The 18,585-nt window shown below is 36.0% G+C and overlaps 1 protein-coding gene across 3 annotated transcripts in view; it reads right to left on the reverse strand.

Moving 5' to 3' along the window:
* Window positions 1-18,046, reverse strand: part of LOC147537445 (tRNA/rRNA methyltransferase (SpoU) family protein) — a 30,524-nt gene extending 12,478 nt beyond the window's left edge. For 2 of the 3 annotated variants that reach the window (XM_086639986.1, XM_086639987.1), the window contains exons 1-21: window positions 17,584-18,046; window positions 16,476-16,569; window positions 16,237-16,331; window positions 15,661-16,145; window positions 15,349-15,550; window positions 14,929-15,240; window positions 14,536-14,686; window positions 14,288-14,422; window positions 13,938-14,019; window positions 11,524-11,810; window positions 11,289-11,402; window positions 9,880-10,136; window positions 9,077-9,319; window positions 8,798-8,953; window positions 8,559-8,696; window positions 8,204-8,452; window positions 7,404-7,528; window positions 7,097-7,220; window positions 5,781-5,945; window positions 3,883-4,030; window positions 3,688-3,788 (exon numbers count right to left, since the gene is read on the reverse strand). In XM_086639986.1, the coding sequence (XP_086496112.1) occupies window positions 3,688-3,788; window positions 3,883-4,030; window positions 5,781-5,945; window positions 7,097-7,220; window positions 7,404-7,528; window positions 8,204-8,452; window positions 8,559-8,696; window positions 8,798-8,953; window positions 9,077-9,319; window positions 9,880-10,136; window positions 11,289-11,402; window positions 11,524-11,810; window positions 13,938-14,019; window positions 14,288-14,422; window positions 14,536-14,686; window positions 14,929-15,240; window positions 15,349-15,550; window positions 15,661-16,145; window positions 16,237-16,331; window positions 16,476-16,569; window positions 17,584-17,802 (3,882 nt within the window). In that variant the 5' untranslated portion in view covers window positions 17,803-18,046. Of the gene's footprint in view, window positions 1-3,687; window positions 3,789-3,882; window positions 4,031-5,780; window positions 5,946-7,096; window positions 7,221-7,403; window positions 7,529-8,203; window positions 8,453-8,558; window positions 8,697-8,797; window positions 8,954-9,076; window positions 9,320-9,879; window positions 10,137-11,288; window positions 11,403-11,523; window positions 11,811-13,937; window positions 14,020-14,287; window positions 14,423-14,535; window positions 14,687-14,928; window positions 15,241-15,348; window positions 15,551-15,660; window positions 16,146-16,236; window positions 16,332-16,475; window positions 16,570-17,583 lie in introns of those variants that run through there. The other variant, XM_086639989.1, reaches the window with a different exon arrangement.
* Window positions 18,047-18,585: the final 539 nt, after the last annotated feature.

The raw sequence follows: 18,585 nt of genomic DNA on the forward strand, positions 1-18,585 counted from the left end.
AGGTTAAGAATTTATCCTATGGGTGTGGGGTTTGGAAAGGAATCCAAAACAACTTGGATGCTTTCAAAAGAATTACCAAATGGAAAGTGGGCAATGGGCAGAAGATTATGTTCTGGGAGGATAAATGGCTAGACAACGAGATGCTAAAAGATCGGTTCCCTAATATCTTCTCTATAGTGTTGGAAAAGAAGGCGAAAGTGTGCGAGTTGATGGACTTAGATGTTGGGGTTTGGAACATCAAAACCAGGAGGTGCCTGAATGATTGGGAAGTTACGGAATACGTGGATCTCCTGAGAACCCTTCAGGAGGTTCGGCTAAACAGCATCCAGGACTCGAGGGTATGGTTAAGAGAAGAGAAAGAGAAGCTGACGGTTAAGTTTTGCTACTCTATGATGGAATTAGGAGACCAAATCATGCATCCAACTCTAGTGAAAATTCTCAAGAGGAAGGGTATCCCTCCGAGAGTTGGATTTATGCTTTGGGCGACTTTCATCAATAGAGTTCCGACGGTGGACGCACTTAAACGAAGGGGTTTTATGATCATCAACCGATGCATTATGTGTAAGGAGAGCGAGGAGACTAGTGCTCACTTGTTCATTCATTGTAAGGTTGCGCAAGGTTTGTGGTCATACTTCCTCAACTCGGCAGGTATCAAGTGGTGCTGCCCATCATCGGTTGCAAACCTTTTCGATCAATGGGAACACACCCCCAAGCCGAGAGGAAAGAAAGAGATTTGGAACCTAATTCCGGCAGCTATAGTGTGGAGTATATGGAAAGATCGAAATAACAAGACTTTCAAGGAAGGAAATGCAAATTCGAACCTAGATGTGGAGGACATTAAGTCTGTTATTTTTGGGTGGGCTAAAAATTTAAATTGTATTGGCTCTGCACATTTTAATGATGTCGTTTTCAATTGGGAGGCGTGGATTGGTCAACATATCCACTAACCTCCCCCCATTTGTATAGTTTTCCCGTTTAATATTAATTCAAAGTTTCAAAAAAAAAAAAAATTTAAAGTGTACTACTTGAATCTCTAAGATGATGTGGCAACATTTATTATAGAGATCGTCAAGTGGAGAGTCAAAAATTAGGGTGTTCTCTCATCTCTAAGTGCGACCTAAGTGCGACCTAAGAGCATCTCCAATGGAACACTCAAGAAAAACTCTAAAAATCCTAGTTGTCAAGTATCAATGAAGATCCTCTTCCCTAGGTGGCAAAATAGAGACACTCTTAATTTTCTTTGTATCCAATGGAGATCTCTAAAATAACTCTAATTGATACACATAACACTCTAATTTAAACTCAAGAAGACACTCTAATTTTATAATGTCTCTATTGAGAGTCTCTATAATAAATGCCTCCACATCATCATGGAGTGTCAAATAGAGTGTCCCATTGGAGCTATGTAGTTGATCTCGGTCTCGGTCCGGCCGAAGGCCGAGATGGACCGAGATTCTCGGTCGAGACAACATGTATAGTTAATCATAAGTATTATGTACTTAATATTAAGTAATAAGTTTAACTCTCTGACTCTTCATTACTTCATAATTTTTCGGACTACAAATATAAAATTACTCCAATCATTCATCATAAACGAAATCCTATTATAGTTCACTTCAATAGTTCAATAAAATAAGTAACGAAGTTCATACTTCATAAGTATTCAATAACTAATAGGTTTAATAACTAGTAGTACTATAGTCATCATCTTCAATTTCCATAATGACTAATAGTTCAATAAAATAAGTAGTATAATATTACGATTTAAAGTTTCCAAAAAAATTAGAAGTCGTTGTCTCTGGTCTCAGTCTCAGTCACGGCCGAGATAGCCAAGAAACTCGGCCAAACCCTAGTCTCGTCTCGGGAGAGGGCCGAGATCGAGACGAGACCCGAGATTCTCGGCCGTCTCGGCCGAGACCAACTACATAGCATTGGAGAAGGTGTTTTAACAAAAAAATTATAAAGATCTTAAATGACACTCTAAGTTTTAGAGTTTCAGTGTCCAATTGGAAATGCTCTAGGTAATTTAATTTTTTTAATAGTCAAAATATAAGCTCTCGAGTTTTTCTTAATGTCCCATTTAAGAAATCAAATGTCAAAAAATGTCGACCGAAATGGTCGAAATTTTTCGGTTTTACAAACAACCGACACGAAATTTACGGAATTTCGACCCAAAATCCAAAACTAATTGAAAATATATTGGAGATTTTATAGGTAAAATAAATAAATACTAGAAACTTCGAACAATAAAGCCCTACCACTAGAAACTTTCTATTCTAGTTTAATCTTATTCATCTCGTTCTTATTTTCTTACCTTGAAACTTTTTAAAATGTTTTGGATCTTCTTCTTTTTCTTATCTTTAAATCACTTGATCTCTTTCTCTAAAACACTCAAAATCGAACTCTCTTTCTATCTTTAGGGCAATCGGCTATTTGACGCGGCTGAGGATGAAGTAGAAAGTGATTAGGGTTTAGGTTTTTAAGAATTATAAATTTATAATTCTAACCGCACCACCCAAAAAAGGCTACTGGCACCCCTTCCCTCACTGTCCGTCTGTCCTAGTGCCTTAGAGCGGTACCAATAACAATTGGGAAGGGCGCCTTTAAAACCTGATCTTTTTTATTTCTTTTAGATGATCTCTTTTATTTAACCTCTAAACAATTTCTCGTGAAAATCGCCCCTCAAACTAACAGAATGGTTAAAAATAATTAGGTTTACGCCCTAAACTAAATGTTTAATTGCAGATTATCCCCTCACCTAATTGTTTTAGGGTTGTTAGAGGTGAATAATTCAATTTGGACCCCTAACATAATTAGTTTATTGCATATTAACCCCCGAATATACTAACCTTTCATTCTAAACAGATGTTAATAAGGATACTAACATTTTTGCAGATTTGTAAAATTTCCACAGAGACCGACCAACTTTTGGACCGACCGAAATTTCCAAACAAAAGCGAAATTTTGTTCCTTGGTCCCTTTGGAGAAGTCTTTCTAATAAAGTATCTCTAAATGACCAAGTAGGAAAGAGACAAATTAGAGATCCACTTTTCACACTGTATACCTAAGATTCTTATAGTTTTTCCTGAGTATTGCATTGGCTGGTCTAATTGAGCTCTATGATAACGAAAAATGATGCAAATAATTATTATTTCTAGAATGTAATACAAAGTATTTTCCAAAGTGAAAGAACCAATTAATCAAATAGTAGGAACGAGTAAGTCTTAAGAATCAATGAACTTGTTAGGAAATGTAACACCGTAGCAGTATAGCATAGCTGCCTAGGGGAGATGAAGGTTTGTAAATGAAGTACTATAGATAGGTCATAGGGGAACTCCTTAGCTTGTAAAATCGGAAAACGATCTTCTTATAATCAAGTTAATATCAAGTTTATTTTCTAGTAAAAGTTTTCTGAATTCTTTCCCTTTATTTCAACTCAAGAAATCAAGGCTCCGACAGTGTTTGGAGAATATCAATTTATACAACCGATCTGTTATGAATCTGTTTGCACTTTGCATTAGAAGCCCAGGTCTGTTATGAGTGACATAGACCATTCTGATGTTAATTGCCACAAAATGACAGCTATTGTTTACATTTTACAGGAATCATATCATTAAAATTATAACAAGAACCAGAACTATAAAAGTGCGAACAGTTAAATAGAAGAAAACTAAGGCTTGAGTTCACCTCAGTCAGCTCAGGATCTGGACTTCTAGCTAGAAATGAGACCTCCATTCTAGCATCATGACTTTCAGCTAATTCAGCTTCAAAATCCTCATCAAAAGCCACTACGGAGAAAAGCGCATTTTTAAATATGTATCCATCTTAAGTAGCCAAGTAGGAAAAGAATAGAAAAACTAACCAAGATTAATAACTACATACCAGAACCATACAGTGACAGCAGCTTCAACTCTTTAATGTAATATTTAATCATTTTCGGATAACGAAGCAACAACCCTGTTAAATGCAAAGCTGCAAGACGGATGGTGCGAGGACTTTTTGTACCTTCATCAAGAAGTTGTTCAATAAACTGCAAGAAGAAAAATGGTGGTCGTCAGAATAGGTACTAAACTTCTCATTCGACCATGTCCAGCATACAACTAGAAACATCTCGAATAAATATTTCAGTGTACAAATACATTATGGTAGCGATCAAATTTAGTTGCAAATCAGCATTTTTTTCTAGTTAGAGAAGCAGGAGACCGCAAAAAAAAAGGTTAAAACCATCTAATTGTTGTCTTACTTGTAAAGGAGTGCCATAGAGTGTTGACTTAGGTTTACATAAGTATCACATTCACTTATCATGCCAGGTTAAGCGATTTTAAGGACGAAATTTCAAGGATAGAATTGGTCTGGTGACTAGCTGAAAGGGCCGAGAAGAAAATGTTTCGGTTGGATTTACAGAAAGAGACAAAGTTGCTATTTGGTTTCATTTGGGTGAAACTCTGAAGAGATAATGTCACTCTTTTCTAGAAAAAATAAAATAACTTAGTCGGAACTCACAGAGCTACTCAACCAACAAATCTCAAACTAACTCTTGTTTAAAACAGATCAGCTTTTATAGGAAGTCAGATCAGTTTACTGGTGCCTATCGCTTTAATAGCACCTACGCCCAAGTAGGTCCCAATTTCTACGGCATACGCCTATAATCCTAATAAAACTAAAGAATGAGAGAGTTTCCCATGATTAGCTAATGCGTTAACGTTAAGAGTGGATACTGTGTCCTACTGAACTATTGAAGTATAATGCTAACTACTGAATCATTTCTTTTCCCTTCCCTGGCTCCGTTGTCGAGGTCTGTTTAACATTTAGCGTCCCGTCACTCCCGAAACCAGATATCCGGGTATACTGCGTCTGCACCCCGGTTTTTGGTCATTAAAAATAACTATGTTCTATAACATACCAACATGTTATTGATCTGATTATTAGATCGACTAAACGATTATGCCTAATACTGTAGCCATCAAGGTTTTAAATGTCAGTTTCGATCTACATTTCGGTAGGCTTGGAAATGGAAATATATTTCGGTTCGTGGGGAAATTTTAACATATCTAGAAGTGATCGAAAGTGCAAATGAAGGAAATAAGATGTAATTTTTGTCACAAGATCATTGGATGAAAAAGAAGCACAAAACATACATACCTCTACTCTAACAAATATAAATTTAAGACATTACCCTAATCCCCTGGGGGTTTGTAAGTAAGAAAAACCGTAACAGAACAGTTACAGAAGTTGGGTAATGAAAGGGGTAACATCAACTATATAATTACTGAGGGGGTAAACTCAATTCCAAATTAGTGAAGGGGGTAAACTGAAAAGAAAAACTAATAACAAGAAGTAGGACTAGGGTTTTAAAGTTTGGTTCATACGTCCTCTTCTGTACAAGTTTGTGTCGGCTGCCATATTCTTCTCCCTCCCCCTTCGGCTGCGGCACCTTGTTCATCATTTTCAGGGTTTTTCTTATGAAACGTACGGTTTCTTTCTAAGGTTTTATCCGCTAAAAAATATAGGGTTTTTCTGCAATGTAGACATGTAACAAGATTTCATACAAAATCTTGCATTTCTTTTCATGTAGGTATGATTACGTTTAAGGTTATGGTCAACCCGAAAAAATGGCCAAAGTCCTTCAATTTTTAACACCTTGGTAGCCATCACGCTAATATTCTATAAATCTATAATGTGGGCATCCAATCCAGCCCTTGGAGAAGTAGTTAAATATAACAGAAATGTAGCATTATGTCACAAGCGTATGCCGACAAAAGAGAATTACAGCAGCTTACCAACTTCATTGGACCTGGAGTGTCGTCAGTAGATTCATGCATATTCTCATCACTGAACACAGAAGAATGCAACACAGAAGATAGAAGAGCAGCAATATGTGAAACTCTGCGCTTGTTGCAGTTGACATGAAATATCCAAGACGAATGCATCAATTTTGACATCAACTGCGAAGAAATATAGAATCACGGTAATCAATAAAGAAGATTAATTCACTAATCCTCGACTCTGATGTATGATAACAATGAGTGGTCATTGGAGTCAAATATCGAAATGATCTGACTTACAAGAAAACTATCCTAATCCCAAAACACAAACTAACTAATTTTAAAAAGAGTTATTTCCTTTTTGGCCCCCTACTTTGTGACCAGCTTCCTTTTTGCCCCCCTATTTTTTATAAATTCAAATTTGACCCCCTATTTTCAAGTAAATGTCATAACTACCCTTCCTAATTTCAAAATAAATATTTAAAAAAAGATATTTTCAACTCACCTTTTTCGTCCGGCGACCTTCGTCGAAAAAGAGAGAGGTGAGGTGGAAATATTTTATTTTTTAAATATTTTTATTTTGAAATTAGGAAGGGTAGTTATGTCATTTACTTGAAAATAGGGGGCAAATTTTGAATTTATGAAAAATAGGGGGCCAAGAAGGAAGATGGTCACAAAGTAGGGGGCCAAAAAGGAAATAACTCTTTTAGAAATGTGGCAATTCATAAACAATGAAATTATTGAATAACTTTAGACATAATAAAATTCAAAATTCATAAACAAATACAAAGACCTCCATAATAAAATTCAAAATTCATATATATATATATATATATGAACATATATATATGAATATATATATACTAGGGTATATCCCGTGCCCTAGGGCACGGACACTTGTATCAATCAAATGTTACGAAATTTATTGTTATATTTTATTGAGAGAGAGAGATTTTTATTAGTTATTATTTTTTTGTATTAATTTTTTGTTTCTTTTCTCTTAAATTAGTTATTATTTTATTGAGAGAGAGATTTTAATTTCTATTTTCAACCCTTGAAATTTATTTTGTTTCTTTTTTTCTTAAATTAGTTATTTTATTTTTAAGAAGGAAACAATTATTGTTTTTTAAATAGGTAATTATTTCTACGAAGGACTATATTTTAAATTTTGAGAAGAGCTTCTAGACAATATCCCTTATTAAAAAAGGATGTTTGTCCCAGTCATCGTTTTCCCGTCTGTTTTATGTCTGTTTTATTATATAGATGAATATATATATATATATATATATATGAATATACAAAACATTCATAAGAAAGAAGATACAACAGACCTCCATATCCAAAATCTCATACAACGAAACAGTTGAACCCATTCTTCCTGAACGAAACAACTCCAAAACCAATCTCACTGATCTTAATATTGGCAGAATAGAACTTTCACCAGCATTCTCAAGGCTGCAGTTTCCATTCAAGGAGAACAAGAAATTCAGTAGAAAAAATCTAATGCCATTTGAGAGTTGCTTTCAGCACTTACACGATTTAGCTTAACCACAATGTTTACCTACAATTGACACATTTTGAATAGCCTTAACACATAACTGTTTTAACAGAATACTGAAAGAAAAAACTGTCCCTTACCTCTCAACAAGATCAACAAAAATACATTTGATAGCTGCACCTGAAAAGAACAAGGTTGTCCCACTGCCATGAACTCCATTTTCAACACTAAACGGAATTGACAGCAAAGAGACCAAACAGAGCCACTGAATCCAAAAAATATAACAATTATCTTTCAAACTCATGCCAGGCAAAGCATTGAAAGTGGAAAATTTTAGATAACTAGAATATGTCAAAAACCTAATGACGCCCACAAACTACAGAAGTTCTAACTGACTACGCCATGAAAGTTGCACTATAAGATTCAAGCATTAACATTTTCTTTTTTTTGAAAAGTTTGAATTAATATTAACTGAAAGTAAGAGTTACAAAAGAATTGCGACGGAAAGCAATAAGAAGGCCTTGGGAGGTATATCGAGAACCAAATACCTCCCCCGATAACAAAAGGAGCAAACATCAGATAGTATGCTCCCCCCCACCGTCATAGGGAGAAGCATCAAACAAAAACACAACCACAGAAGCTCCTTATAAAAACAAAGCAAGACATCAGTAAAAACTGACTAATAAATAGAAGGAACCTATTAAGCAGGAAAATATAGTGTATTCATGTGCGATGAGAGGCCCGATTCAGAAATAACCAGCTATCAAGCGACCAATAGGCTAGAGTTACATTTTTGCTTAAGTCCACATGTAACAAGGTTTTCTAGCTCACATATATTACTTATACTGTAGTTCTAACCGTTACTTCCTCCATGCTACAGTAACACAAGTAGGTCAGAATCAGCAAGATATCAGTGACAACTGAGATCATGGTAACTCACCTTCCAATTCATCAATACAGCTCGTCGACTACGGGTTAGAACCCCAACTGTGAGAAGATCATTGATGTTCTGAAGAAAACAAATAACGAAAGAATCTAGCAAAGGTTTGCCTTCTTCAGTTGGTGGTCCTTGATCATTTGTCAATATCAAATCCAAGAAAAATGGGGAGTAAGCAAAACTAGGAGAACTTAACGCTTTTAAGGCAGGAACAAGTGCTTCAAATGCAGCAAGACGAACTTCTGCTCCAGCCTACTCAAGGGCATTTTAGCAAGTCAGCAAGTGTTGGGACAAGCTCAAAAGGAACAACTTTTAACCATAATGAAAAAATTTCAGGGTAAATCTATTATCCCATTACCTCAGTTTCAAATGTAGGAGATAAAATAACTTTCCAAGCGAAACTCCACAAGAAAGTAAAAGTGGAACGAAGCAAGTTATCATTTTTTAACTGGGCACACCATGATGAGATAGATGCAACAGTCCTCACGGATAATATCTGCATCACGTATAGAAAGTTAATTATGAAAATACATCATGTTTATGAAATATATAAAGATTATACCAAACCAAAACAAGGTCCACAGGAAACAAACATACTGCATTGAGTACAGTAGTAGTCATAGAAGAAGGCAATCGACGTATACTTGGGCCTCCAAGCTTTCCCGTAACAGAAGAAGGTAAAAGCGCATTCTCCATCACAGGACTGGCCCAGAATACAGAACAAACCGATTTGGCACAAGTTAGAAGCTCATCCTGCATGTGAGATTAAGTATTTCACCACTCTTATATCAAAAAGCAAGTTCTTACAAAATTACAAGATAACCTAGACAAGTGAAAATACCAAAAGTGACAGGCTCATGTCTCCTTAGTACCTACCAATATAAGAAGAAAATGACTGTTAAATGTATCAACAACGGAAGCAGCTTCACTTGAACTGAAGAAATCTGAATTTTCAGGCATGCCAACTTCTGCGTGACTCGTTATTTTCACGGTGTTAGTCGATCTATCCTGTATTATTAGTAGCTCTTCAATTAATCCTAAAGCAAGGATAAGAAACTTCGGTGGAATCCATTTCAAATTATTTTCACCGGCGATCCTAATGCCGTAGTCCTGGAGAAACTGCAAAAATGAGCTTTGAATGTCAAAAAGTTGCTTCAATTATCCAATCAAAGCACAAAAGTTGAAACTACTGATAACTAAGAGTGATCAAAACTAAATCATAAAACACATTCAATAGAATTTTCTATGAAATGAAATAGTATATTTATTCCAACAAAAGTGGGTTAATATAGTGCTACCGAAATCTTCAGCCTTATTATTTTCTTAATTATTCTATGTAAATCAGTTATAGCATAGGCATTTAACTGTTATTGGTAAAACACGCAAAAACAAACTGGTGGCAGCTGTAACACATGCTACCCGATGAACACAAATAATGCAGCCCAAAAAGTTCTCTCGGTCAACAAAATTAATCAAACCACATCGTAGTATCATCGCGAGCAGATAGAGTTCCCTTCTCAGTTCTCAGAGATGCCAAACACTAGACAGTGGTATGCTAGAAGTTACCTCACAAGGAACAATAATGGTTAACAAGATAGATCACATTGCATATGGTAAGCAAAACCAAATGATACACATTATAAATACAACAAGGGCTTCCTAGTCAAAAGAAAGTGAACCTTGAACAGAGATTTCAAATGTTGCTCTTCCGTGATTACAAGGAAAAATAGTCTTGCCCACCTATGGGCCTCAAATCCATATGCATCCAAATCTTCATCATCATAAGCAACAAAAGCCTCGGGAAAATAATGATTATGTATGAACTTTTCAGGGAAATCACAAAGGCTCTTCAGAACATGCCTCTTAGTACTGGAAGAATGCCATCTGCTCTTCTTGCACCTAGAAAACCATCCTTTCACTTTTCCTCTCAAGGAACCTAGAATCCACAATAGAAAGAAAAGATAAAAACATATTTGAACCATCTACAGATCTAGAAAAGAAACAAAAATAAAGAGAAAAACTAAAACATGAAGGTGCACTTGGGCAATATTTAAAAAAAAAAAGACTAAATAAACTGCATTGGCACATAAAAACATAAATGGTTAGGAGATTTAAGAAACATAATGAAACCATCCTAAAATCCCTAAGAAACTGAAAGAATCAGTTAGCCAACAAACTAGAACCACAAAATTCACTCGTATAATCTGAATTAGTAAAATCCAACAGTGAATTCAACAGACACTTGCATTATTAAGAACTGCAATGGACAAGCAATATTTGAAAAAACAGTTGAGGCGTACACCCCGATGCGAGGCGGTCTTGAGGCATACGTATTTTAGGCCATTATCGAAGTTTGTGTTTTTTAATCCAAAAACCTCTTTAGAATTTTTGGTTTTGCTTTTCACTGTTATTTTTGAGTAATTGAGTTGTTTGACAACACTTCAGACTTATTACTATGGTAGTAAAGTAGAAAAACTTGTTATGCTATGTTTTTACATAATTGATGTCATTTTCTTCAGCAAGTTTTTTTTTCGTATTTTACGCATCGAGGCCCGCCTCGAGGCACCGCCTCGCCTTGTGAGAGCAAACCGCCTTGAGGCGTAAAAACGTATTTTAAAACCTTGTGGACAAGAAAACTAGAATTTAGTCTTATTGCTTTTTTCCTTTAACACTGGTATAGCACAGATCATGGATCCAGAAGTAGATGGTGTGGTTGAAACCCCATAAGAGATTTTAGGTACTAGGATGAATAATTTAGTTTACTATTTTAGTCTAATATTATTATTCAGCGAGGTGCAGGGTTCAGGAAGAAGTACTAGCGATCTAGTCGGTTTAGGAGAAAATTGTTGGAGAGAGTGTATCTCTGGAAAGTAGTGAGCAGTGACATACCGTTAAAAAAAAAAAACAAGATTCGTATAAACTATACGAAAGCAACAAAATGTACACTTTATATGTGCAAGTAATTCGAGTATGAAGGAGCTCTACTGTTTCATAAAACAGCAAGAAAAATGTCATTTTAATTGAGGGTGGGTTAAAGGAGAGAATTTAGTGAATGAAAAATCAGTTGCCCGAGTATAAGCTCACCTACCACCAATATCAGTAAATTCCCGTGGCACTTTAGAGAAGAAGAGCATAAGTGTTTCACTGGGAACATCAGATGCACACATCACAGAAGAAACAGCCTCCAGAACCTTCTCACAAACTAATACAATCAGAAACCAGCACAAGTTTCAAGTTAATTTTGCTCTGGCTACTAAATTTAAGAACATATGTTCAAATTTAAAGGAACACGATTGAAAAGTAACAGCTCATAAATTATAAACCTCGTAACCGATAGTTTGGATTGAAATGTTGTTTGCTGCTCTCAATAAGAAGTCTCAGAATATCCAATAAATTAGCTTTTGAATTATCGAAGAAACACTCTTCGGCAGACTCTAGTGAAACAATGTCATGTGAACCGGATTCACAGCATCCAGGTTCACCTTCACGATGCGTTTCAGGTACAGAGGCAGCTGAAGCAATACAAAAAGAAAGAGCCATCAATCCAGCACGCCCAAATGACTCTTGTTTGACAAGGCATGCTAAATTGCACAAAAATGTCACACGTTCCCTGCAACAAAAAATTCCCGAACTTTATCAACTGATTCAAAGCATGGTAGGTAGAATGCCTGAATTTATTTGACAGACTGATACAAAAAGTGACAGTGTTGAATTCTCTCAGCAACCTTCGAGGAGATAATAAGTCAGGACTCGGAATGTAGTCGCAAACACATCAACTTCTTGACCACTTTAATTTTATGTTTTAATCTCAACTAGAATACGCTAAACAAAGAAGCGAATAAAGATAGCACTAAAAGGCACAAAATCAGGCAACTCAATTTTCATTATGTCGAAGGCAGCTGAAATAACAGAGAGTGTTTTAGAGTACTTCTCTGCAACCGCAGAGGCAGGCCAAATATCGATCCCTAGGACTTAACTACTTCAGATATTTTCATGATTCTAAAAGACAAACTTATACCAAATTACTTTAATTGGACCCCTACCTGAACATGAACGAATAAGAACTTAATCTAATGAGTTTGCTCCACCAATCAATGCTAAGAACTCTTGATCCTTTGTGCCTATAGCCTAGTCGTGAAGGTTTCTTCGATGGTCTCCATCAATTGCCTATTGCAATGATGTTTTCAGGTTTAGAATGTAAGGATCATCAATCTCTTCCCACCTTGTCTCTTCTTTTACAGCCAGCTACAAACTCCAACATCAAAATACAGTTGCTTCTAAAACGCAAAAGGAGAAAACAAAGAGAAAAGACTAGAGAAAGTTTTAAATGCACAAGGAGGAGATTAGAGGAAGATTTAAATGCAAAAGGAGAAGAAGAGTATAGCAGCAGCAGTGTCTTTCGTATTTCGAGAAGTGAGAGAGAGAGAGAGAGGGAGAGAGAGAAGATTAGAGGAAGCTTTAATGCAAAAGGAGAAGAATAGGACAGCAGCAGTTACTCCTTTAAGTGTGTTTTGTATTTGGAGAAAAGAGAGAGATGAGTTGATGTAAAAGGAGAAGAAGAGGGCAGATGTTCTTAAAAAGACTAAATAAATGGTTGTTTCTTGAAGAAGAAGAAGGGACCGAAAACTCGGCGAGTCAGTTGGGCTCCAAAACTTGGCCGAGTCTAGGCCGAGTTACTCGGCTGAACCCTAGACTCAGGGCCTCGACCGAGCTTGGCTAGAGTCCCGAGTTACTCGGTCGAGTTTAACAGCATAGTTCGGTACTTTCGGTGGAAATTTCCATAAATATAATATCTTGTGTAATATTACTACATCAGCTTCTGACATTTTACAGCAATCCTAAAACAAATGCTACTAATTCTTCTTATTACCCTTCATCAGTCGTGGACGTAGTTAGAGTAATTGTGCTTCCTTATTGTTTATTAATCTTGTCGCATAGAATTACATTGTATACTCATCATTTGCTTAACATTTTCACTATTTCTATAAATTTGTAAGTATATCCGCAGTGACTGAAATATTTCTACAGAATATTTCCATTTTCATACCGACCGAAATTGATTAATACCTTGGTGTGAGCCAATGGATTTTCCTTCCTTTGGAGCTCAAGAAGATAAAATGCTAAATACGAAAATGTCACTAAAACTAAAACGCAATTGGGTGATATATTAGGATCATAGAGCTTAGCAAGCTTGCTTTGGGTTATCAGCTATATAGCCAGCTCCAGTTACAAGCCTTAGAATCTAATAGAATGTCCAATGGTCTAATGGAGACTGAGCTTCCTATCCAAATTGGTAATAAAAAGGTTGCAAGGAAATTGGACGAGAATTCGTTTCGCACCAGGAGTTGAATAGTACCTTACCACCTTTAATAAGGTGGCAGCATGGAAGCTATTTAATTACGTAGTTATTCATAATTCATAACAACATTGGCCATGTTTTTGCCTTAGAAGCTTGTTTCATCAGATCTTCTACAGCATCTGTTAATATCATGTGAGACAAATACTAACAGAAGGCAACAAAGTTCAAAAATAGCCAGAGATTTATTTAAATATTTTCCTATAACCAACTAAATCCCCAGATGTATTGGCCTTGTAGGCCTTCGTGTTGATATTTCATAATAGCTTGAAGAAAACAAACTAACGCCACATAAAAACTGGAACTCTGAGGATTTTTGTACATTACCAATCAAAACAGAACAATCAGAACTTAGAAATTTGCAAGACAAAGAAGTAGTACCTCCAACTGAAGGAACTACTGAAGTGGTACATAAAATTCGTTGCACCTTCAATTGTTTTGGATGTGTAACTTCCTTTGAAACCTATGACGGATTGGTGAAAGTGGAAAATAAAATATCAGTAAGCATTTCGGAGATTTCTACCAATTCCACCCAAAATTTACTGAAAAAATGCAACAAAGTAATCATTAAAAAATGAAAGCACTATCAGAAAATAATAGAACTCAAAAACAAAGTGAAGATAATCAAAATCTAAACCACATTTAGAGAGAGGCAGGCGCATATACACACTTATGTGTCAACTTGCATTTGGTTGAACTTTGAATGATCAGTAGCATAATTGAAAACTAACCAAAATCTTTATGGTGAACGGGATCATTTAACCCTTGTAAGAATGGACCAAGGACAAAACTTTCAGGCACTTTCTTTGCGCAATCATGATTCTTCCATTCGATTTCCAAAAAGGACTGCATAATTAAGCACCTAACTGTAATATAAACATAAAATGGGATTACTCTTACTTTAAATTATGGAAAATCAGATATACAAGAAACAGTACGTTTTATTTATTGTATCATTAGATTAGCACCACAATTATACCTAAAGGGTTTTCGTGACAGAGCCCTCGTTCCCATAACACTGTTAACCAGCTAAAAGTTCCCTCCGACGTTTCCAACTGAACTTGATACCATTCTCTTACAGGATTTACAGAAGAATACAGTTCGGGAGAAAAATGAAGCAACAATGAGATCTGAAAAAAAAAATTATCTAGTCAGACTTATAATTTTCGCTCACTCCCATAGAGAAGAAAGCAGAAGAAAACTAGCCATACCGATGCAAATATTATTGGTCATCTTCACCACAAAGAAATTATTAGGTGTAGCCACATTTCAGTACCATTAGTTTATAATAAATAAACATTAAAAATAGACTGCATGAGGTAAACCTATTCATCATACTAATACGAAGAAAAAAAAAGAGATAGTAACTAGCCTGGTGATTCCATGCAGCTTCAACTAAGTGTGTGCCGTATTCTTCAAGCATTTCATATAAAAGTATGAATGCCTCCCAACGCTGCTGACAATTTAAAGTGGGATCAACTGGCTTGCATATTTTCCCCACACCCAACGACTTGGCCTCCTTTTCAGCCCATTGCTCTCTCTTGGTGATACATTTAGTATCTGAAATTTGTTCATTCGAAATTGTTTCAGTAATTCGAGTACTGCATAGGCTTCCATCACTTAGCTGCAATGCTCTTTTCAGTATATGTAATGATTGTTTCCTCACCAAACCCTCCTTGTCAACCTAACAGTCCGAATGAAAACTTATCACATCAAAAGGCTCTAGTAGTATTGCCTAAGTAGTAAGCTGAGAAGTTCTAATAAGAATGAACATTTAAATTTGGACATTTACCAAGCCTTGTTTTATTTCATGCCAAAATTCCTTTTTGTTTTTTATATCAAACGCATCTGCCCCTTTATCTAAAGCATCATCTTCACATCCTTTAGCATGAGAGAAATATAAAGAGAGCACATCGTATGCATCTTTCCTCCCAACAGGTCCTTGACGAAACATTTCCAGGCAGCAGTTCCATACTTTTTCGAAGAAATGTTTCCTAGAAACTCACACATAAAATATGAAAAGACCACTTAATGATCTAAGCATCAGTAAACATGATAAACAATATAAATTAGTGATGCCAGAATAGAAAGTTGCGACTCTTACCTGGAAAGCTTGGGTATTGGATCATGCATAGAGGTTTGAAAACAACAATCAGAAGAAAACCCCATGATAATAAATGGAAGGAGAAGGCGTATTGCAGATGAACGGTGTTCCGGATTTTGAGAAAGCATTCGTAGAAACATATCACAAAGAGCTGAGAGTAAATTTCTTGTAGAACTTTCTGAAGAAACCCCGTTCTCTACGACTGGTTTTATCGAGTTAGATTTTGCTTGATTACATCTCATAGAAGCAGCAAGAAGTGAAGTCAAAATATTGCAAGCAACAGCTAATGGCAAAGGTACACACAGAGCAGGGATGTGTTCAATATTTGCACCAAGATCACTTAGTGGGTTGTTAACTGCCAATTCCTCAGTATCAAGCATGCCTGTAGATATTCTGATAGATCTTAAACAATAAGGTATCAATGTTGCTTCAATCACTGTCCATGTCTTACTCTCAGTCACAACATCACAGAATAGGCCTGTAATCTAAAATCAGAATCATGTCAGTAAAACAGAAACAGGGAGAAACCGAACAGATTGAGAAATTCAGTGCATGGCATGAAAAGGTTAGGTTTACCACTGGAAGTAATTCATGGTCATTCGAATTAATGACCTTCACTGCTGGCAGAAAACCTCTCCAAATAAATGACTCTAAAGCATTAGGGTTGGTCCCTGCAGGTATCCAATTGTGAAAGGTTACAACTTCAAGAAACAACAGCTAACCAATATATTATTAGAAACTTATAATATAAAGTACTACTTCATTTGTTCAATGACAACGGCAATTTGATACCAATCCATGGGAATATAACTCACCCGATTTCTTTAAAAGATAACAAATAGCAGTTATGAAAGAGGTTGTGTAACCAGCCTGAGTGGAATCCACCCCCCCATGCTCCTTGATAACACCCTATCAGATAAAAGGAGATTTTCACCAACAAATCGAGAAATCCAGTTAAATTTAAACCCAAAAAAAAAATCTATCATCATACAACTACTTAAACGAACCATACATATTATACTGCTCAAGGGGGCTATGACCTTGTCATGACCTTGTGGATCAAATCTAATTCTTTGTCTCTCAAGCTTCCTAACTTCTATTTTAAGCCACGTCCAGGCTGGCAGGAACAGAATGTGATTCGAAAGTGCTTCCGGACTCCAACCAAGAATTCCACTCAAATTCCTCAATTTGGGAGAATCATGAACATAAAGACGGGTGATTTGCAATTTCTATTCTTATTAAGTGGTTCCAAATAATTTTTTATATCACTACTAAAACATGTGAAACTTAGGATATCGATTGTTGTGTAGTTTGGTCCATGTGTGATGACCATGAGTATCAATTGATGCCGCTACCAGCTTGGCATGCTAGCTACACAACGGGGCAAATGGTCTAGATGGAGAGATCTCGATATACTCCGCTACTTCAACTTATGCATCCAAGATGCCGATCTCTTCGGTACCCATATAGGCTAATTGCCAATTGGAGACAATAAATTAGTCAATTTTTACTAATAAACTTTGATCACCCAAGATGTCGATTCCTTCGGTGCCCATATAGGCGACTTAGCCAATCAAGGAAGGTCTATAAAGCAACTAACTATCTCAAATGAAGAACTACGACTACATCCTAAAGAAAATGATGCATCAAGATTCATGAAGAATCTTCATTCTTCTTCAACATACAATAAGGTGCATACTTGTGTAACACTTAAAATCATGCCCACTCACCCTCCATCCACCCAAAACTTCAAAAATTCAATTTGGAGAGAGAGAGAGAGAGAGAGGCTCAGTGGCCGAAGTCAATTCTACTCTAGATGGAAGATTCAGACAACCATTTCTGTTGGTTAAAGGTTTCATCTTTAGTACAGATTGCTGATAAATGAGAAATATCTGAAGATGTTAAGATACAGTTATTAATTACCTGCAGATTACGGGAGAAAACGTCGAGAAGGGAATCAAAGAGAGAAGATATGGTAATTGTTGATGACGATGATGAGCTGGTGGTGGATAAAACGCAGTCGAGTATTGCCGGAACAGCTGCCGGAGGAACTAAGGCGAAGCTATTAGTAAGGGAAGAAACGATGTTACTGGTGGTGGCAATAGAAATGGAACCAACGCCATTGCTATTAGCTTCCGCCATTGGTGGGTTTTTTCTTCCTGGTTTTCCTCCGCTTCCGGTATCAGTAGCTTCACTTGAAATCTTGCGCCCCCACAAGTGACGTCTTGTGTTTCGGAGAGGCAAAACCTTTTGGAACGGCTCTCATAAACCCTAAAATGGTTATAGTTGAATTGCGTGACCGTTAGGGTTAAACTCCCTAAGCCAATTTTCTTTTACACAAACCCGTCGCAAAAGAGTATCAACTGTTTTACAAAATGGTTGCAACCCTAAAAATATTGTTACATTCTTTTTGGATTTTATTTAAATAAATTACAAATATTTGAATTTTTAAACAAAACAGAAAGACACGTGTGTAATTTTTTAACTAAATATAATATAATATGACTCATCTTTTCAAATCCCAATTTCTTGGATACCAAATCCGCAACCATACTACACTTTTTTATCTTACGTTAGAGTCATTAAATTATACGAAAAATAGTCAAGCAACAAGGATAACGATTACAGCATTGTGAGTGTGACTAGAGGTGTCAAACAATTGGTTACGGTTCAAATACCTCACTATCACGAATGAGAATCTATTAAAATTGTCTTTGGTCTCAGCAATTTCGATCCTATAATATAAAGATTTATAAACAGAACCTATAAAAAAAAGTGGGGATAGCCATAGACATCAGCTACTTACCGATTTTCTACAAGATTTATTATTTATTTATTTTTATCACTCCTTAAGAATGTTATATTTCACTCGAAAACTCCCTTATGTTATTAGAACCTATTTACTAAAGAAATAGATAATTGAAT

This window comes from Eschscholzia californica, unplaced genomic scaffold (genome assembly GCF_041429995.1).
Source record: "Eschscholzia californica isolate CP2 unplaced genomic scaffold, dmEscCali1.0.p SCAF_5, whole genome shotgun sequence".
NCBI lineage: Eukaryota > Viridiplantae > Streptophyta > Magnoliopsida > Ranunculales > Papaveraceae > Eschscholzia > Eschscholzia californica.